Source organism: Kryptolebias marmoratus, linkage group LG2 (assembly GCF_001649575.2).
Source record: "Kryptolebias marmoratus isolate JLee-2015 linkage group LG2, ASM164957v2, whole genome shotgun sequence".
NCBI lineage: Eukaryota > Metazoa > Chordata > Actinopteri > Cyprinodontiformes > Rivulidae > Kryptolebias > Kryptolebias marmoratus.
In genome coordinates this window covers 2,769,315-2,790,338 of record NC_051431.1, presented here as the reverse complement: position 1 = coordinate 2,790,338, position 21,024 = coordinate 2,769,315, and the positions used below count along the sequence as shown (strand labels likewise).

General features: G+C 40.3%; 2 protein-coding genes across 9 annotated transcripts; one reads left to right on the top strand and one right to left on the bottom strand.

The window, feature by feature from the left end:
- Positions 1-1,908: 1,908 nt before the first annotated feature.
- ech1 (enoyl CoA hydratase 1, peroxisomal) lies at positions 1,909-8,395 on the top strand. 5 transcript variants are annotated; one of them, XM_017437403.3, is made up of 11 exons: positions 1,909-2,117; positions 2,245-2,294; positions 2,941-3,109; positions 3,887-3,975; positions 4,054-4,178; positions 4,260-4,308; positions 5,132-5,196; positions 5,651-5,721; positions 5,792-5,863; positions 6,974-7,124; positions 7,667-7,804. In XM_017437403.3, the coding sequence occupies exons 2-11, from the start codon at positions 2,258-2,260 to the stop codon at positions 7,769-7,771; spliced, it is 933 nt and encodes a 310-aa protein (XP_017292892.1). In that variant the 5' UTR covers positions 1,909-2,117; positions 2,245-2,257; the 3' UTR covers positions 7,772-7,804. The 5 variants fall into 5 exon arrangements, with proteins under 5 accessions (XP_017292892.1, XP_024866641.1, XP_017292890.1 ...); XM_025010873.2 differs by having other exon boundaries at positions 1,910-2,117; positions 2,224-2,294; XM_017437401.3 differs by having other exon boundaries at positions 1,910-2,117; positions 2,220-2,294.
- cep295 (centrosomal protein 295) lies at positions 8,150-20,669 on the bottom strand. Of its 4 annotated transcripts, none has more exons than XM_037973013.1 (29): positions 20,302-20,669; positions 19,268-19,468; positions 18,936-19,060; positions 18,762-18,855; positions 18,099-18,215; positions 17,883-18,023; positions 17,125-17,308; positions 16,815-16,994; positions 16,407-16,640; positions 16,209-16,300; positions 15,839-16,042; positions 15,464-15,540; positions 14,653-15,388; positions 14,343-14,526; positions 14,038-14,202; positions 13,738-13,950; positions 13,536-13,633; positions 12,619-12,715; positions 12,264-12,476; positions 11,746-11,825; positions 11,065-11,476; positions 10,774-10,926; positions 10,206-10,666; positions 9,960-10,121; positions 9,793-9,853; positions 9,026-9,268; positions 8,566-8,659; positions 8,380-8,479; positions 8,150-8,290 (listed from the first exon to the last, which is right to left on the bottom strand). In XM_037973013.1, the coding sequence occupies exons 1-29, from the start codon at positions 20,398-20,400 to the stop codon at positions 8,249-8,251; spliced, it is 5,262 nt and encodes a 1,753-aa protein (XP_037828941.1). In that variant the 5' UTR covers positions 20,401-20,669; the 3' UTR covers positions 8,150-8,248. The 4 variants fall into 4 exon arrangements, with proteins under 4 accessions (XP_037828941.1, XP_017292885.1, XP_037828947.1 ...); XM_017437396.3 differs by having other exon boundaries at positions 16,209-16,297; XM_037973019.1 differs by having other exon boundaries at positions 16,407-16,634.
- Positions 20,670-21,024: the final 355 nt, after the last annotated feature.

Genomic DNA, 21,024 nt, shown 5'->3' with positions numbered 1-21,024 from the left:
TTTCAAAGTATATTTCTCTGAAACATGTCAACAAACTTTGTTGATTATGGCTTTTATCTACAAAAAATGTAGCAAAATTTAATGTCAGCGTCAGGAGCACTACACAGATCATAAAATGACAAATAAACTATTATTTGGCAGTGCTGTTTGTTGTTTATAAATTCATTAAATGAATTTAAATGAATTTAAATGTCCGATTAAATAAAAAGAACAAAACATCAAGGAGGAAAAGTCAGTTTCAAACATTGCTTAGGGTTATATAAAATGGGTAAAAAAAAAGAAAGTAAAATCTTATTTTATGCTAATGCAATTCTGCAAAGTGTTATTGTATTATTCATCAGTCATTTTAACATGACTTTTGTTTACCATCCACCCATCTATTTTCTTTACCCATTTCTTTCCTTTCCGGGTCGCGAGGAGCTGGTGCCCATCTCCAGCGGTCATTGTGCAAGAGGCGGGGCTTAACCTGGACAGGTAACTTTAGTTTATCTCCTAAGGTAAAACAGTAACTAGCTAACCGCAGTGTGGTTACTCTCCTAGCTGATGCTGTCTCTTTAAGTGGTTGAATAGATTTGTCGTGTCGCCATTTGAAGTGCCAACCTCGTCTGTGCAAACTTTGAAAATAATTGCTGTTTTGTGGTCTCATTTGGGGAAAAGCTAAAGCATTTCCACTGAGCAGAGGTGAAGTTCTCATCAACCAACTCATCCATTGTGGTTAGCTTTTCAGCCACAGCTTTCCACGCTGCAGGAACTCGTGATGATCATCATGTCGAGGCTGAGATGGAGCACTTGTTGTTGTTTTTTCATCATTTCTCTGAGCATTACACAGTCTGACCTCGGGGTGAATTTGCAGGGACATCCACTCCTGCAAGGATTGGTCTTAAATATTTCCAATTGTGAATCATCTTTATCCGTGTAGAATGATGGAATCCAAATAGTTTGACAATGACCTTTGACCCTTGATGGGCAGCAGCAGTTGGTGCCTCATAAGTTTCAGCACCTTTTAGTGCAGAATTGTAATTTACTGACTGAGAAACACAAGGGTAGATGTTACAATTGTTAAATTTACATAAATGTGAATAATAAAACAATACATTCATAACCAAAATAAGTCATAAACCATGTCATGAGTCATGAAGTGGTAAATAAATGCAAGTTAGGATAAAATAAAACTATATTTCTTTCCATAAAAATAAAACCCTGTGGTAAGTAAAATAGTTCTAATAAATTTAATTAGATTCTAGTTCAAATAAAGTATAAAACTAGAAATAGGATTAAAACTGAACAAATAAAATAAACCTTAGATTTGGTAAAAATTGTGGAAAGAAACATTCAGACTGAGCAGATGAGTCCAAGGCGTTGAGGGTGCTACAGCACCCACTTGTGAATGACAAGAAGTAATGTAAAAAAAAATTGCATTTTCGCAGAATATTTACCACTGGATGAATTTGCTAAAGAAGATGAGGTTTACTTATGTGGGGATTGCTCTACAGCCATTCTTTAAATTAGCTGTGGCAGCCATCTTGAAAAACTTATAGCCATTTTTTTAAAGATAGCTTTTTTAAATTCCAAATAAAGTTGTTTTAGGATAAAATATAAACATTAAAAGATGCAATAAGCTGATTGCATAAGTGATGAGTGTGCACACTCTTAATTAATAATTTGTTGAAGTACTTTCTGATTTAATTACATCCTTCAGTTACATCTTGACTTGCTAAGGTTTACCTTATCCTTTCCAAAACGTTTTGTCAGATTGTCAGGATGTCTTTGTGCAAAACTCTCTTCAGGTCTAGGTCATTTCTGTTTTGATTATTATTGTGTTGAAACGTGAAATTTCTTTTCATCCTCGTCTTTCTAGCAAATCTCTGAAGCTTTTGGGCCAAAACTGACTTATTGTGAATTTTCGCTGCAGGTGGTTTGGACCTTATCCGCCACCGTAGGAGGCAAATTGCAGCGAGGCTAAGCTAATCAAAGGAGATCAAATGGGAGTTTTATAGCTATTTAGGTTTATAAATCTTGATATTTACTTTTTAAATTGCGGTAAAACAACGTCGCATTATTTCTCGTGTTTTCTCTTAAATCTGGAGGGTAACAACTGAAGCAGCAAAGAGTTTTGGGTAAGTTAACTGCTAGCAGCTAGTTATCATTAGCGAGGCTGGGGGTTAGTTAGCAGCAGGTGAAGCTGGTTCAATTCTGCCTGTTTGCTTTAATTTTATGAGTAAGAAAAACTTCCGGACTCTGCAGCGTTCAAAGGGCGATGTTTTCAGTCCTTATCAAGTCAGCAGTCCCCAAATGTAAGTTCAACTAGTTTGTTTTTATTCTACCTGTTGTGTTTTTATTTTTTACTAAATGTCCTTTAATGTATTCAAAGTCCACATGTGTGTGGATGTGAGACTCTAAGGTGAAATAGTTTGTAGTTAAGCCATAACTTCATTGAAGGTAAACAAAAGCTTTGAAAGGTGTGTAGGTAAAAGATAGCTTTGCTCTGTCTTCCTAAACTAAATTACAGAAAGTTTTTCCAAACTCTGAAATATATTTTATTTTAATATTTCACTGGGATTGCAACTGTAAACATTTTAAGGTCCTAAAGATAAATAAACCCCACAATGTGTCTGAGTTTATAGGTATAGAACTGTGCAAATATGAAGACATAAAAATAAATGTTGAGTGTCTGACAAATATTTTTAAAAAGAAAATTTACTTTTTAAATTATTTTTAGTAAATAAATGTTTATTAACTTGTATGTGACTTTTTTTCTAACACTTTAAAGCTTTTATATCATGTTTTTGTTGTGTTCATACCACAAGAATTATTGCCTCAAATAAGATTAATAGTTCATGTAGGTCTGTAAATATATTTAATACTAATATGATTGATTTCTTTGACTGCATTTGATAAAAGAAAGATAAAGTGGATGTTTCCTGTTTTATTCCTTCTCAGACAGGAAGTTGTTGCTTCCTGCTCAGACCTTCATCAGGACCATGTCGTCTTCAGATGGACCCACCTCTCCGTACACCACCCTGACCATCAGTCGTCCAGCTGAGTCCATCACACACGTCCAGCTGCACCGGCCCGACAAACTCAACGCCATGAACAAAGCTTTCTGGAGGCACGGCACTCTAACATTTATAAAGACGTCTCACACGTAGCTGTAAATCTGTCTGAGGTTGAAGCGCTTTATGTTGTCGGATGTCACCGATCTGCTCGCTCAGTCGTGGTAATCCTCGCTTAAAATCCAAGAATTACATTGTTTAATGGTATTTTTTAAAATAAAAACAAACTTGTTGAAACTGTCATTTGTGTATTTATCAAATTATCAACATTAACTCTTTAAAAAGCCACTGTTAGCTGCAACAATTACTAAATTTATCTCTAAAAATTCAGAAAATAGAGCAGACCGGCAATAAAGAGGCAGTAATTTTGCTTTATTTATTTTTATTTGGTATATAGGATTAGCAGCCTTATTTATTTTTAGCAATTTGGGAATTTTATGATCTGATCTAATATATATAGCTACACATAAAGCAGGGTTGTTGTAATAAAACCAGAGGAGGTTTGGAAGATAGTTTCATTTTTTTTTAACTCAAATGAATATTTTAGTAGGTCAAGGTGCTCAAGATATGCGCTAAAGTGCAAATTAAAGGATCATTTGTACATGTTTCTCTTTAAATGATTCAAGAATCAATATTTGATTTTTAAACCAGGTCAGTTTGTTTTATTTTGATATTTCCTGTTTATGTTCAGTGAATCTTGTTTGTAAGAACACGGTTTTATGTGTATATTTTTCAGATCTTCAGATCAACTGTTTTAGAAAACAAACCCATGGAACCGAAGTGATTTAAAGCTGAAACGCTGACAGAAAGGTTTGTGTATTTTTGTTTTCCAGAGAGATGGTTGAGTGCTTTAATGAGATCACCGAGGACAAAGACTGCAGAGTGGTGGTCGTTTCTGGAGCAGGAAAAATATTCACGGCTGGTGGGTTTCAGGCAGTCTTGAAGCCATCGTTTCTCTCCGTGGTGCCATTTTTATTCCCTCTGCTCTGTTGATTTCCAGGTATCGACTTGATGGACATGGCGAATGATATCCTCCAGCCAAAAGGTGATGACGCAGCCAGAGTCTCCTGGAACTTCAGGAAATTCATCACAAAGTATCAAGAAACGTTCTCCGTCATCGAGAAGGTCGTAGCTCTTAATAACCACGCAGGATAATAAAGAGCTGACAGCAGAAATGTTAATAAAGTTATTCTGTTTTTCTTGTAGTGTCCAAAGCCTGTTGTGGTGGCTGTTCATGGCGCCTGTATTGGAGGAGGTAGGACATCATATTATTGTAAAAACAAGTCAGTTCTCTCAGAAAATTAAATGAATAAACCAGCTTTATTTGTCTCTCTGTCAGAAATAAATCCTCACATTTGACTTTAACAGAGAAAACATCTCAGCACCAATATCTCTAAAACTTTACTTTTTAAACATTTAAAACTAACACTTAATGTTTCCTTTATATGAAACAATTACTAATATTTCCTTGTCTTAGTTAATAAAGTTTTAACACAAAATGTTTTAACTCTTCAGAAATAATCAAAATCACTTAAAACTTTGAGTAAAGTTCTGCTGATTAGTGAAAAACATTTTTACAGCAAGTTTGTTCTTTTTGGTTCCATTTAAAATATTCAGTGTTGCATTTGATAAAATAAACCTAAATCATCTTCTTGTTTATTGTGCTGACGCCTTTAACTCAGTGTAATAAAATATACACTAATAAATCCTCATGTTTTATTAACGCGCCACTGATATTAGGCTTTTTTACTCTTTAACAAAATCAGAATTATTATTTTTGTTTTGACAGGATCTGTATTGATTCCACTTTGCAGTAATTAGTAAATTTCTCTTTATTTTAGGATAATTATTTGTTCTTTTTGTGTTAAGTTATCGATTGTGGTTTGAGTTTCTTGAAAGGAAAACTCAGAGGTGCCCGCAGAGCAGCTGAATTTACCTACAACGTTAATCTGGATACTGCTGCTTGGTTTATAGTGTTTTTATTTATTTTTCTGTTCCCTAAATGTGGCTGAGGGGTGAAAGAAACTGTCATGTTGGTGTTTTTTTAGTTTGTGTGAAGATGTTGTTCTCTCTGACAGGTGTTGACCTGATTACAGCCTGTGACATTCGCCTCTGCACCCAGGACGCCTGGTTTCAAGTTAAGGTATATTTGTCTGATTTTATCTTTTAATTTATTATTTTTTGAAGAGGGGGGGAGAAACAACAGAAAAAAAAAATCAACCTAAAAAACTGAGGAAAATTCGAGTAATACAGAGACAGAAATCATTTTAGTTTTTGTACTTAGAATATTGACCTTTTTATCACTGTGCTGTTTAAGATTTAAAATGTTAATTTCCTTATTTATTTGTTGACTGAACCTCCTATGAGCTGAACTTTGATGCAATGAAAAATTTCTCTTGGGACATTAAGTTCATCTTTAGTTTGACAATGGAAGGGTGAATCGTTTCGAATGTCATGATTTCAGATTTTATAGGTAAGATCTGAGTGGATGAAGACAGCAGTTTACAGCTTCAGAGTGTTGAAGGAACAGTTGTAAAACAAAACGGTGTTTAGAGTTAAAACACTGCGGGTCTGGGTTTCTGTTTCTGGCTCCACAGGAAGTTGATGTCGGACTTGCAGCAGACGTTGGAACTCTGCAAAGACTTCCCAAAGTGATCGGCAGCCGCAGGTAAACCCCACATTTTAACACCTGCAGAGAGCCCGAGGCTGATTAATAACTCCATCTCTGATCCCCACAGTCTGGTAAATGAGCTCGCTCTGACAGCCCGGAAAATGTATGCTGATGAGGCCAAGAGCAGCGGATTGGTCAGGTAAAAACACATCCTTCAAATACCAGAGTCACAAATTCTGCAGAAGAAAACCCGACTGCAGCTGCTGTTTTTCATTTAATCTGACAAAATGCTCAAATTCATCTTAAATTAAGGTCTATTCAGCTGACCAAATGTGGATGATCTAATGAAACCAGACTGTTTGTAGTGCTTCTACACTTCAGTACAATCAAAGTGAAGTAAACTGTTACTCTTGAGCCAACCTTAATTTCTTTAACTGGACTGACAGTGAGTGAAAAAGCAGCTGAAGCCTTTGAGTGACGTTCAGAAAGCCTTAGGAACTACTGATGAAAACCACTTTTAAAAAGATGACAAGAAAATGTCTTTATGAGTGTAAATTAGTGTAGACGGCTGAGCAGTACTTGAAGAAATGTGTATTTCCTGCCATAATTTAGCCAGAAATATTGCAAGATGTCGCACCATCCGTTAGCTCTTGTTGGGGATGACTCTCAGCTACCACCACAACAAGATTTAGCTCAATATCTGTAAAACTGACTGAGTTGCAGTTATTTTTTGTAAGATTGATTAACTGTGGCAGCCATCTTGAATGGGGTTGACTCCAAACGTTAACCAGTTGTTAGATGTACATCCAATGATTACTTTGGAAATGACAGAAAATGAGCAAAAAAGACACAGGAAAATACATTATCACCTGCCAGCAGTGATTCCCAACCCTGGTCCTCGAGGAGCACCATCCTGCATGTTTTATTGTTTCTCTGCAGAAGCCTGTTGATCACTCAGTCATTCAGATCAAGTTTGTCAAAGCAGGGAAACACCTAAAACATGCAGGAGGGGATGGGAATCACTAATTTTAATATGAAGAGGTTTCCTTATTGATGGTTCTGAACATGCATCAAAGTTTTGGGTCCACAAACATCAGCTGACAGTGTTCTTCTGCTTGTTGCTTTCAGACAATTATATTATTGTATCGCTGTCAGCCCGACTGTTTCTGTCTTGCAGGATGGATGAATCTGATTGCAGCAGTTAAATTATTTCAGCTGATCTGACACTTGCAAAAAATAAAATAAAAGCAGCCGTTTCTTGCCTTTGAAGCTACAAAGTATGATTCTTTTTCTTTTCCTCCGCCTGCAGCCGAGTGTTTGCAGATAAGGAGGCCATGATGGCTGGCGCCCTGGAGATGGCGGGGGAGATCGCCGGTCGCAGCCCTGTGGCTGTGCAGGGAACCAAAATAAACCTCATCTATTCCAGAGATCACAGCGTAGATGAAGGACTGCACTTCATGGTGAGGATATCTCACACCTCTGTGGATGTTTGAGCTTCTCTTCATCTAGAAACTGAACCTTTTATTTCTGAAAACCACCAGAAATTATTATAAAAGGGCAAATTTTACATTTATTCAGATAAGTTTAATGATTTGCCACTAAACTGTAAGCGCTTGTCTGCAGAGTCCTGTACAAAAGATGGCTCTCAGGTGTCTGATTTTTTTTTCTCTCAGTAATACATCCAGCAGGAGACGCCACCTTGTTTCAGTAAAACAAATCAGTTTTATAACCTATTGATTGTGGTACAGACTCAGATGCATCAAAAACATGTGGCTACGTGAGTTCATAAGTTATGTTTTAGAGAAGACAAATTAATTCATGACTGTCATATAACTGATAACTTCTGCTTCTCCAGTTACAAATGCAGGTCATAAATCTGGTCTGGTTGTATTAGTTACAACAAAAAGAGAATTAAAATCAAGTCTTAGGTTTTTAAAAACCTGATTTCTGCTAAAGAAACACCAGGTTGAACTCAGTCCCAGCCCTGTTTCCACTTTTCCAGGCCACGTGGAACATGAGCATGCTTCAGACTGAAGATCTGACGAAATCTGCTCAGGCTGCCATCGAGAAGAAGAGCCCCAAGACGGCGGTTTTCTCCAAACTGTAAACTTCACTGCAGGAAAGCCTGAAGAGGCATCTCTGAGAGGAGCCGTGTTGCTAACGCCAAAACTAATATCTGTTCAGTTGAGGGCAGCTCATCCTTCATTTTAAAAGCTTCTGAAACCGTATTTAAAGGATTTTTTATGCTTCGATTAATATTTACCTCCAAGTGGCTGCTGGTCTCCTGGAAGCTGTAATGACAGATCAGTTCGAACATAGTGCTTCATATGAACTTACCCAGTGGTTTGTGTTTGCCATCTCAGTCCCATAAATGCCTTTTTTTGTTTGTTTTACTTTAAAAATTAGTTTGAAAGTTGATTTTTATTATCTTGCATTCAGCTATTTACTTAAATGTAGCAACAGATAATTAATTTTCAGACCAAACTCTTCATAAAACAGTTTATTAATTTAAAAACTACAATTAAATAATGAAATATAAATTAAATTAGAAATTTAAAAGATTCAAATCAAGATTAATTTCATGTCACTGTGGAGTCTGTTTGGCACGAAGCTTCTGTAACGTTTTCTGTGGAGACAAAAATAAAAATTACCTCAGAAGTTCAGTCAAGCACTGCAGCAGTTTGATACCTGCAGGTCGTTTTTTAAAATAAATACCTTGTGGAACTCCTTGGCCTTCAGTCTGTTTCTGGCGTAATCTTCCTGCCTGCTCCTGATGGTTTTCTGCTGTTTCACCTCCTCCAGCTGCTCGTACAACCTGCAGAGATCAGATCCCTCAGTCAGCCAACACCCAGGGCTTTTCTGAGTGAACGGAGGGGAAATGAAATGACATCCAGGCGGTACCTCTGAGTTCTCTTGTGCATCACAGAAAGATCATGTTTCCTCTGCTCAGGTGTGCAGATCTTCACCTCGACTTTTTTCATGTTGGAGCCACTAACTGAGGGGAAATAATAAGGTTGTTAAAAGGTGCGGATTTATGTTTGGGTCAAGAAAGTCATGTTTATTTATCTACAGAATCAATAATGGGTTTGAGGTACATTTAACTTCATTCCCACTGCTGTATTAAAACCACAGTAACACTAGTTAACAAGATTTTTAAGTGAATTTCTTTTGTTTAAAGAACTCTTGTTTCTTCTATGTAGAATCCAGAGAGACTTTGTGCAGTGTGAAGTAAAATTTAGAACAAAAAAAAAGTTTTTAGCTAAAGAGAACCAGTTTTGGCTCTAACTTCAGGGCCACTGGCACATGTAGCGTTAGTTCAACAAAAATAAGTTTTAAACTAAGTGTGAAGAATATAACGAACCTGAAGAGGGAAGTGGTGGCCTTTTCTGTGCAGCCTGTCCTCCCTTTGCCCTGCTACAGTTCTTCTGAGGTTGGGATGTAGTTTTGGCCTTGCAGGTGACAGGTTCTGTGCCTCGGCTCTGAGCTCCTTTGGCTTTGAGCTCCTCCACCCTGCGGTTGGATCTCTGAAGAAGAGCCGAGCGCTTCTGCTGGAAGACGTCCTGCAGGTCTTTGCTTGGACCCCACTGAAACTCCAGGGTGGTCCCTGAACACGAGGAGGGGAAGAGAACATGTCAGTCTTCACAAGCTGTGGCTGAAAACAAGTTTAGAACAAAACAAATATTTCCTCTTCAGGGAAATGTCCCTACAATAAATCTCATTATGCAAAATAAACATTAAAAGCAACACAAGGCTGTGGTAAGGAGGGGGCGGTATACAGATTTTATTAGTGCCACATATGTTTAAATTTCAATAATGCTTCAAAACCTGAGCCGTTTTTGTATATCTGTGTGCAAAATTTTAAAGCTGCTTAAAAGCTACAAAAAATGAGTAGATTAGCATGAAGTTAAGATTGCAATTTTATAGAAATTGTCCAAATTATATATTATATTTTAAAGTCCATTTTAGAGATAAGACAGCATGTACTGCTAGTGTGCATTTCACTGCATATTTTTGGTATTATGGGTGTTTAGGGTCATAAAAATTCATAAATACTCACAGAACCCCCTAACTTTTTCCCAAGGCTTTAAAGAAATGTCATATTTTAGTCTGTAGGTCTCTTCATCCTACCTGAATGTGTCTGACAGTCCTCCTCAGGAGTCTCCTTTGGGAATGATGTAGACTGAAGCTCCTAGTGGACAGATTTGGTGTTTAAAAGGTCATAAACAGACCTGAAGCACAAGTCGAATCAAACAGTGAGCATCTTTGACCTTCATTCAGAACTGGAGTTTTTATACCTCTGTCTCCGTCTGGTCATCCTTTTTGAGTCCCTCTGAAAGGTCATCTTCCTGAACCATCTCCTCTGTGATGGTCGTCTCCTCATCCTGGAGCGTGGTGTCTGTCAGACTCACTAATGTTATCTCAGACTGCTCAAGGATCCCCTTCTCACCAGCTGCTTCCTGGCATACAGGAAAACAGGACGATAAGTGAGTCAATGATTGAAAGAACTGCTAAAATTTACTATGATATGGAGTAAAACGTACTATTATCTTTTCTGAAGAAGGAAAAAAATCCATCTGGTTTTCTTCTTGATCAAACTTCTCTCCTGCACAATGTTCGAGGACTGGGTCTAAATCTTTGTGCATTTCAGAAACCCCTGTCCTCTGAGCTGCTGTGTCACAACACATGCTTAAATTTGACAGGAGATAAGAGTTTTGCTCCACATCTGTCTTTAAGGAGGGGGACATGATAAGAATCGACTCCTGGGGGGGACATTCAGAGATAAGAAGCTGGGAGAAGGATTCTTGTAGAGAGGGGGAGGATCTGCAGCGCTTCTGCTCCTCTGTTCGAAGCTGCTCAGGTGACGGTTCGAAGTGCTCCCCGCTGGCTGAATATCCTTCAGGAGTGTCAGAAACATTGTGTTCAGGCAGGTGAAAGGTCATTGAGGGGTCAGCTGTTTCATTGTGGGTGATTTCAGCCTCCAATGGGTGGAACAAATCTGAGCCTGGAAACAGTAAAGATGGTTGAAAAGAGGTCGTTTTTCCTCATTCCATCATAACCCTCAGGACGTTTTTTGGAGTTAAATCTTTACTCAAATCTTTTTAAGCTCACCTTCTTCAGCCCCTTGAGAGTCCAGGTCCACTGTGCTGCTTGGGTCCTGCAGATGTGGAGTAACATCTGGGACAGGCACGCTACTAGGCGGCGCTTCTGGAGGGGACGTCCGGTCTGACGGCACAACACCAAGAACCACACTGCTACTTTCCCCTGTAAACAGCAGCTGAGTCATGACCAGACCTGAACTCAGAGGACGTGTGGGTGATAAACTGGCATGTTTTAGGAGCAATGGGACTAAAGGAATAATTATTTTTCGAGCCACACATAAGCACATAGCAACTCTTTTACCTGAGCTTCCACTGTGTTGGTCAGCAGACTCATCCAGCTCCCCGATCAGCGGTCTCATCTGACTCTCCTCTGGACTTCCATCCAACCACGATGACTCAGACGCCACCCGACCCATCAGCTGACCGGCATAAAAGTCCTGCCCAGGACTCAGCCAAAGAGAGCCGGACTGATGGGAGAGGCGGCCAATCATCCGACTCAGAGTGGAGTCCCACCCGCCCTGATCGAAGCTCGGCAGGGGACCAATCATCGAAGAGTGAGCTGACGGCTGTCCGACCAGCTGCTCCAGAACCGACTCCCTCTGGTCAGCGGCGAGACACGATGATTGGTCAGTCAGGTGACCAATCAAAGGCTGGAAAGAGTCCTGATCAGTGGAGAAATGCTCCAAGTTGGGATGGACGGTGCTGTTCAGGTCCTGGAAAAACATCCAAAAATAAAACATCTTTCAGGTTTAGGGATGTTTACTGAATTTATATTGATATTCTGAAAAATCAGCATATTAAATTCTGTAAGATAAATCTCAGTTTCTGTACGTAAACATTTAGATTCAACAGACGTGACCCAACAACTGCCTTCCACCTAAAAAAAACACAATGTAACTAACAGTACATGCAGCTTCATGTGTTTTTAACAGGTTTTAGGTTTGTTGTTCATTAAGAACTTATTATTTCAGTAGAAACTGACCGGGACGCTCCTCTGAGCTCCTGCTGTGTGCGACAGAAAGGACTGACGAGCTGCTGAGTTTTCATCCTCCATCATCCTCCCTGACAACAACAAAAACAACAGATGAGAAACTGAAGAGCCAGACTCGTCTACATGAAAACTTTACTGCGTTCCATCAGAGCAGAAACACAACATTACAACAAATCATTTCTTCCAAAACGGACAGTTTGACAAGTTATTTCACACAACTATCAGACGAGACCGTGTTTGTGTGTCCATAACTGAAGTTATTCAAGTGACTAACTGGAGTGGAAGAAAAAATATTTTTAATAAACGTGCTAAAGTTTAGAGCAAAGATCTGTTTGTGCTCATTGTATGTGCTGAGGATGACCTTCAGCTACTTCCAAACCAGATTTTAGCTCAATATCTGCAACTGAGGGTTAGCCTGTTTTGTACAGCCGTCATGAACTGGGCTAACTCCAGAAGTTACTCAGGTGTAGATGTACATCCAGTGATTAGTTTCTGAGAGTTTCATTCACCTGTTGCTGTCTCTGCAGAGCCGAGGGAGACATTGAGCTCCCTGGTATATTTATCTATAATTCTCTGGATGCTGCTGTCGTCAAACACTGAATGAACAGAAGCAGCAGGACGACCCGCAGATGAGTTTTCCTCTGTACTCAGAGTCGGACCACAAGGAGACGAGACGTCGCTTAAATCTGCTCCATTTTCTTGTTTGAAGGACAGAGATTTATCTGTTGAAATAAAAAGGGAAAAACAAAGATAGGGGTATATTTAGAAAACAATTCCAAATGTTTATTAATGAAAAACAAGCCTCAGTTTACTGCCAGGTGGGTTTATTCCAGGTGAGGATTTTAGGCTCCTGCTGCCGCTCACCGGTGTCTGCGTTTTGCTCGGGGTCGGTGGTGACGTAGCTGCCGCTGGAGATCGTGGTGGAGGAGAAGCAGACCGACTCTGGAGGCCTGCAGAGACGCTGACACAAAACATAAGGTTTTACGAACAAACAAACAGATAATTAAACATGTTCCTGCTCTCACACAGAGCTATGCTGTTCTGGGCGGACGACAGCTTTAAACACAAATATCTTTAAAGGTTTAGTATTCTGACTATTCTAACAAAAGTAGCCAGTGGCTTGTTTAAATGAGCTTCATCATTAAAGTCACAGGTATGTAGGTGAAGATGTTTGTCATTTAAATTTAATTTGTTTCAATAGGAAACAAACAACAAGTAGAACAATTAATTTATGTCACATTAAATCACATTTTTGTAAACAGATTAAATTTGTTTACCTGCAAACAGACTCACTGAGCTCAGTTCAAGTGTAGAAACCATCATGAAATGTATTTTTAATAAACACACTTCAGGTTGGAGTATTTTATCATCATCGCTCAGCACACAGAAACAAAGACAAACTAACACACACATGCACACACACACTCAAACACACACACACACACACACACACACACACACACAGAGTCAATAACAAAAAACACAGAAGCTTCTCAAGCATAATCACAGGCCGAGGCTCGAAGCCCCGAACTCTCAGATTTGGCTGTTTTTCATCATCGATCCACAAAGTTTGTGAACCTCAGAGGGGATTTAAATGTAGCCATCTGTTCATCACCACCATCTCACCATCAACTGCAGCTGAACTGGAGAAAATAAACTGCGGCCCGAGGTTTTTTTCACTGCATATTAAACTTTTCAGAGTCATTTTAAAGTTTCATGACTCTTTCACAGGAAAAGCACAAACAGTGTTAAGTTTTCTACATCTTCTCTGCCTTGGTTACCTCCGTGGGGGATTTATAGCTGGTATTTGCAGGACCAGAAAAGTCAGCTCCTCTCCCAGAATCAGAAGAAAGCGGCGAGAAAACTTTCAGGACGGAATCTAGAAAAACAAGAACCAACAAGTATTATTCTAACTTTACATTCTTAATATTTTATCGACCATCTCAGCTCCATCTGTAATCTTGACTCCCTCAGTGTTCGTACCCGAGTCTGAATGCTCTGGAGACGTTCCTGCTCCGGACAGCAGTCTCTCCCTCCAGGGAAGATGGACGGATGTCTCTGAGCCGACTCGTCTCTCAGCAGTTTGTTGTCCACTGCTGGACACGGACAGAGTCTGCAGAGTCCCATCAGACGACACAAACGACTCTGAATCCTGGTCTGCAGTGTGAGAAGAATCTGTCACATTATCCTCCTGACCTAGAGACAGAAGACAACCAGTCAGCCGTTCCCTCTGTGTGCGTTGGGTAAACGATGAATCGACTGTGGTTCTGAGGCGGATCAGACCTGTGACATGACTCATGTTGACAGGAGTCTCCACCTCTTGAATGGCGCTGAGCTCATGCTGTTCAGTCATTATTTCTTTAAAGCCTAATTTGACACGTGTGACCGGGGGTTTTGGTGCTCGAGGAGGATGAAAGAGACCTGAAGGCTGAGGAGGTCCAGCAGGAGCTGAAAAGGAAAACAAAATCTAAATTTACAATTCTGAAAAACAATATTCATCATAGGACAATTAAAACAGTCTTGTTTTTAATAAGAGGTAAGCGAATTAATCACAAATGTTCCGGTTCTGAAATGAATGCATCCACTACCTGTCTCAGGAAAGTCAGACGGAGTTTGTTGAAGGGAGTCATCGCTCTCTTCAGGATCCTCTAAGTGTGATAAAGTTCCCCCGTTTGACTCCTCAATGGCCTTCAGCAGGGAGACGAGCAACCTCAGTCGTTGTTGACCAACATCCTCAGATTCCAGCTCTTCAGGGGGAGGGTGTGAAACGGGCTGTAGGTAAGAAAAGACATCAGGAGGTGTGTTCTCACATTTAAAACATTTTAGATGTTTAAATTTTTCTAATTCCAAAGTAAAACTACAAACGTATTATTTGACTGCAGGATTTCTCCCACATACTTGTTCGTCAGTGTCGATGAGAGCCTGCAGCGTCTCCTTTTGTCTCCTCATCTGCTCCATCTCCACTTCCTTCCTCCGCCTCTCGTCTTCCTGCAGCCTCTGCTGCTGCATCACTGCCTCCCTCTGCTCCATCACTCGTCTCTGAGCCTCCAGCAGCTCTCGTCTCTGCCTCTCCATGTCCTCCTCTCCGGAGACCAGGCCTGGATCCAGAGGTGGGAAGCCCGGGCTAACGGCTCGGAGCGGATCAGAGGATGATTGTGAGCCGGTTGACTCGTGTGTCGATAACAGTCCGTGAGGCAGCTGCTCCTCAGAGACTGAGGATGGTCTTAGTCTTTCTGGTAAGTGTTCTGTTACTCTTTTCATTATGTTATCAGTCAGGTAAGCGTTTACGTTTGGTCTCTGTAACCTCAGAGTGTCTGAAACACCTGACAGCAACTTGGAGCCAGAACTCACACTGAAAGCAGGACGGGGAGGTGAAGCCAACGCCTCAGAGTGTCTTCTGACAACTTCCTCTGAGATTTGTGCTTCATCCTGAATAAATGGAGGCACTGCAGGTGTAGTGGGGAGCTGAGGAGGAGCTGGAAGGTGATCAGACTGTGTACTATGCAGAGGGATGATGCTTGGAGGCCGGACAACAGGCAGCATTGACCTGGTGGTCATGTTGTGGCGAATTTGTAGAGCTTGTTGGTACTCTTCCAAACGCTGACGAGCCACTTCCACTGACCTCTGGTGAACTCTTAAAAAATAGATAACATAAATCTGACTTTTTCAGTTTCTGCTGGCTTTGGAGAACATCTATGTGAAATCCTACCTGTTCTGCTCCAACAGCCTCTGCTGGTATTCTCTGATTCTTCTGGTGTGATCGTCTTCACCTGCAGGAGGAGCCGACTGCACACACAGATAAATAACAGCTATTATTTACAAAAGCTCATTCAGAGCTTTCTATTATACATTTTACAGTCTACATGCAGCACCTTTTTATCATCACTCATACACTGAGAAGCATATCGGGGATCCGTGTTCAGCCCACAGACACCTCAGGATGTAGTACAAGCTGTGGATCAAACCCCAAATCCTCTGACTGGAAGACGACCTCCCTACCACTGGACTAAAGCTGTTCCCAAATACTAAATACTAATTATTACCAGGAGCAACTATGAAATGTCCACATATGATTTAAACGTACCTCGGTGGTTAAACCGGGGGTGACCTCCTGGTCCCGTACGGGTTCTTCTGGTTGGTTAAGGGTTGTTTCCTGAGTCACAGCAGCCTTCAGGTGTTCCCTCTCCTGCTGAGCCTCGAGCAGCATCTGTTCCAGTTTGGCTTTCTGCTCTTCCAGCTCCTGCAGGAGAAACAACTGCTGCCGTTTCTCCGTCTCCAGCTCCTCTTCCTGGGAACAAAGAAAGGCTTCGTGAGACCACAACCAAACTAAAAGCTTTGTTTTCTTTACTAATTTACTAGTTTTAATTGTTGATTTATTGCTTTAGTCCACATCAAAGTGCACAAAGTAAAAAATATATATTTGCCTTGTAAAATAACCATTAATTGGTATTTACCCTTTTCTTTCGTTCTTCTTCAAATTCTTGAATTTTGCTGACGAGAACATCAGGAAGGGAACTGTCTGGCTGGTTTCTAAGCTCCACAGCTGCTTGAAAAAACAAAAAAAAATCATCAACATAAAAATGAGAACAATCAGAAATAAACAAAAACTTTTCTGTAAGACTATAAATACATAAAGACGGTGAAGGAGTCACCTGGTGGAGGGATGGTGGGCTCATGGATCCCGATGAAGGTCTGTTTATGTTTCTCTTCACTCTGTAAAGATCCTGATTCGATGGTTGAGTCCCGCTCTGGGATCTGATCCGTGACAGTCGGAGAATCACAAACACGGCTGCTGCTGTCAACCCACTCGTTCCTCTGGCTCCTGATGCGATCCAGGAGTTTCCTCAGTGCCCGTCTGGGAGCGGGCCTCGAAGGCTCCACTGTAGCTTAAAAAAAGTTTTAATAATCTGGATTGTTTACTGAAGTTTGGGATGTTTATTATAAGAAGTTCACAATTAAATAAAACAGGAATAAATATCTTCATACAGATTTTAAGTGAAGACTAAAAATATTTTTAAATCATTTAAAACATTAATAAATGTATGTTTTTTTCTCTTCACCTTCAGCTGATGGTTCCTGCTCAGTGCTTCCAGCTTCCTGCTCTGTGTCATTTTGTACATGTTCTGCTTCAGACGTGGAGGTTTCATCCAAAGTAACGTCCAGCTCCTGGTCCCGGCTGCCAGTGGAAGAAGCTGGAAGAGGCTCGGGTATCAGCTGGACCACCAGGTCACCTTTAACTCCTGAGATGAGACACATGAGGTTCAGGGAGGATCTATTAGAGATCTATGGAATCAAGCAGACACACTGCTGTCCTCTGGTAATTAATTTCAAACATATTCACAGTGAAGTTGTACACAGAACAGTCCTCACGCCTCTCTCCGGTGTACATGTCCTCAAAGGCGAACTCCATCTCCCTCTGAAAGTCCTCTCTTGTCTCCTGTCTCTTGTAGAGAGGCTGAAAGATCTGCGGTGGCATCTGTGATACCTGTTGTCTCCTCCTCAGCAGGTCCGTCTGCTGCAGGTGCTCCAGCTCAACCAGCAAACGCTCCCGATCCTGGAGAAGAAAAACAAGGATGGGTCAGGAACAGCAGCTCCAAAATACTTCTCACAGAAATCCAGGCTGGCGTTCTGACATCCAGGTGAAAATCCAGGGTTTACTTTTATTGTTTCTATTCAATGTCTCAGATATTACAATGAAATGTGTGTCCAACCACTAATACTACTGTTTTCTCTTATTTAAATGTTCATGGTTAGTCTTGTAGGTCTTTTACACATTTTTTCAGACCATCTAGTTTCGGACAAGGAGTGGGTTGTTTTCTTAGCATCATTAGTATTCATAACCTTTAAAGCAAACTATTACCATGAGAGACAGGAGCATGTACAGTAATGTATTGACTACTTAAAGCAGAATCAGTAATGCATCATTCTGTGGGAAGCAAACCATACCCAGCTGTCTGACTGATGACATCCCAGCAACAAAAACTCCTGGACAAGATGTTCTTAGTCTGGTCAGTATTAGACAAGGGATCATAATGTTATGGCTGATCGCCCACTTTAAAGCCGTTTTCATGCAGTCAGGTAATGTTTCAGCAGTGCTGGTAACAGCAGAGTAAATCGACATGAACTACCTGCACAAGCTGCTCCCTCCTCAGAGCCTGCCTCCCCCTGACTCGAGCTTTCTCCAGCTGCTCCTCCCTCCTCCTCTTCTCCTCCTTCTGCAGCTGCTGCAGCCTCCTGGCCTCCAGCTCGGCCTCCCTGTGGGCATCGGGCTGCAGATCCAACCACAGATTAGAAGTCTGACAATCCAAATCTGAAAAATAAAAAACTAATCACAAATCTCTCACCTGAGCAGTTTCTGCCTCCCTCTCTACGGTGCTCTTTAGCATGTGGTAATGTGTGGTAGCAAAGGCACTCGGGTCACATCGCTTCACGACACGTGGCTTCTTGACATCAATGTTCTGCTTGAACAAGAAGAGTCAGTTACCTTCACTGCAGACATAATATTTAAGATAGAAGTCACTCTGGGCAGCTGTTTACAGTCCTGTTTGTTTTAAAGAAAAGAAATCTCAACAGAGAAGTTGTTATAAACAAAAATGCAACTTTACGTCTTAGTCTCTCCCACAGAAGATGAAACTCTGATGTTCTGACAAACCTGCATCAAACTCCACAACAGAAAAGGTTTCTTCATTGTGATCAAAGCTTAGAGTTTACGTGGATAGTTAGGGTTTTATAACTCATCAAAGAATCAGAATGTGGTTAATGTCCGAAGCAAAGACAAGTGGAAGTTTTTTTCTTTTAATAATTTATCAATCAAACCCTAACAAAAAATCCTTTGGTAATAATATGATATGATAAAATCAGTAATTTACCATAAAATCTGAGGGTTTCAACTTTATTAGTGCTTTTTTATTATTATTTGTTCCCAGTTTCTGCAGATACTCAGATACAAAGCAGCCAATCTGTTTCATCAGTTTAACAGAAAACAGTTTAATATTCAGGCAGATTACCTGGATGGGGTTTGGAGGAGGAGGAGGGAGGCTGGCCACCTTCGCTGATCTTTCCCTTTCTGCCTGTAGAGCCTTCTTCCTGGCATTAATGGGTCTACAGATGAGCAAAGACGAAGTTTTGGTAATTCTAATCAAAATCAAACATAAAAACTAGCTTTTAATCACACGTCTTACTGGTTTTGCCTCTCATGATCTCGGATCTTTTGCGTTTTGAGCTCCTTCAGGGCTTCTCGATAACGCTCCTCTGCTTTGGCCTGATTTTCCTCCTCCCTCTGAGCGACAGCTGCCAGGTCAGGTTCCTAAAGCAAGAAGATCTCAATTAGTCACAAACTCTTTCATTTCAGCATGTTTTTGTAATGACTGTAAGATGACTTCAGTCACATTTTTCCATCCTGCACCTTGTTTGCCACAACATCAGTGCTACAAACCGCACCTACAGACTGCGAGAGCTTCATCAACTTCTACTCTTTAACTAATACAGGCTGATTATGGCTGCTGTCTCTTACATTTTCTTTTGCGCTCCTGTGGCCCTGGCCGAGAAGCTGCAGGCTCTCTTGGTATAACCTCTGCAGCGTCTGGAGTTTGTCCCTCTGTTGGCGCTCCCAGTCCTCCCTCAGCTCCTGCTCCAGCTGTCGCAGCTCACACTGCCGTCTCTGCTCGACCTCTCGGCGGATCTGCAGGGCGATGTACCTCTGCTGGTCCCGCACCTGGACAGAAAAGCAAAGAGCTTCCTTTGAAACGTGTGCTTTAAACGAAGCTGACAAACTGAACCAAGCTGAGGCAGCCTAAACCCCACATCAAGGTTGAGTAAAATCAGTAAAGTACTTTAGTATCATTCAGCTACGACTTGATTCCTATCCATGAATTTTCAAAACAACCTATTAGTCTGTTAGTTCATGTTTTCAACTTCCTATAAACTAAAAATAACCTGAATTGATTCATCACTTTATGCTTTTTTCCCCCCACTAACAAGTAAAACACTTTGAACATTATTAAGATGTCCGGTTTTACACCAAAATCTAAAAACAATTATAATAAATATGCCTATTTTGTGGCAACTTTTCACTATGTTAAATAGAAATTCAGGACGATATTTTACCCAGAATTATGTTTTAAACGCTGTAACTTTTATATTTTTATATGATTTGCATTTGAAAGTTCTTTCCAAGCTCTTTCAATTTATTTCTTTTTAACAAAATAGTCTTTTGAAAATCTTATTAACACACATAGAATAATGAGTAACTGCCACACAGATCTAAAATGGGTGCAACAAGCACTTCATGTGGAAAGTTTAATTATTACCATCACAGAAGCAAATATAACAGCCATTTCCTTTTAGTTAGAGAGTGCTTCTGCAAGTAAATCGTTCTTTTTGACTTTAATAAAGCGTGTATCTTTACAACAGCTGTGAAAATTAAGCTGCAATATGGGTAAATAATCAGAAACACTCGATCTATTCATTTTCTCTTTGTAAGAGAACTACACGTTTAGGAAATAAGGGTAAATATGAAGTGAAGATTCAGATTTATCCTAACATTACCTGCTGTATTCGTAGTTTTCTCCTCCTTTCATGCTCCTCTCGTATTATCCGTGCCTCTTCGTTGGGACTCAGTCGTAATTTCGACACTTTTCTTTTCATTTTCCTCAGATATGCACACGGACATTTCCCCAAAGCGGCTGAAGCTAATTAAGGTTAGCTTGTCTCACCCAGAGGACCACCTCTTTATCGCCAACATCACAACCGAATGAGACATGTAAAGCGTACAAAACTTGTAATGATTTACTTTCAAAAGTGGGAAAATTATAAAGTACGAACAGCAATTGCGATAATTAGCAGAAAAAAGCCAAACTTGAAAAAGAAAAACGAACGGTTTGAGATCTATACGTCACATCCGGTGGTTTAAACTGCCCGCCATATCCGGTCCCGTGCAAATATCACAGTTTGGTTCCTACCTAAATGTTTGCCGTTCATATTAATTTTGTTACGTAAGTTACACAAAACACAAATATGTTATTTAACATTTTAACCCATATTTAAAAATAACATAAAATTCCCACCGTCTTCGGTGGCCCCTATTAATCGCTTTAAAAAAAGAAGAAATAGAAAACACTCGGGGTCTGAAAAGTGGTTACACTGGATTCGCTCCTTTTATTTATTACAGACTAAAATTGATGACGAGCGGCAAAGGAGGAGGATGTGTCCTTTTAAAACAGAAACAGTCCACAAAACTATTGTTTAAAGCAAAAATATTGAGATTTAATG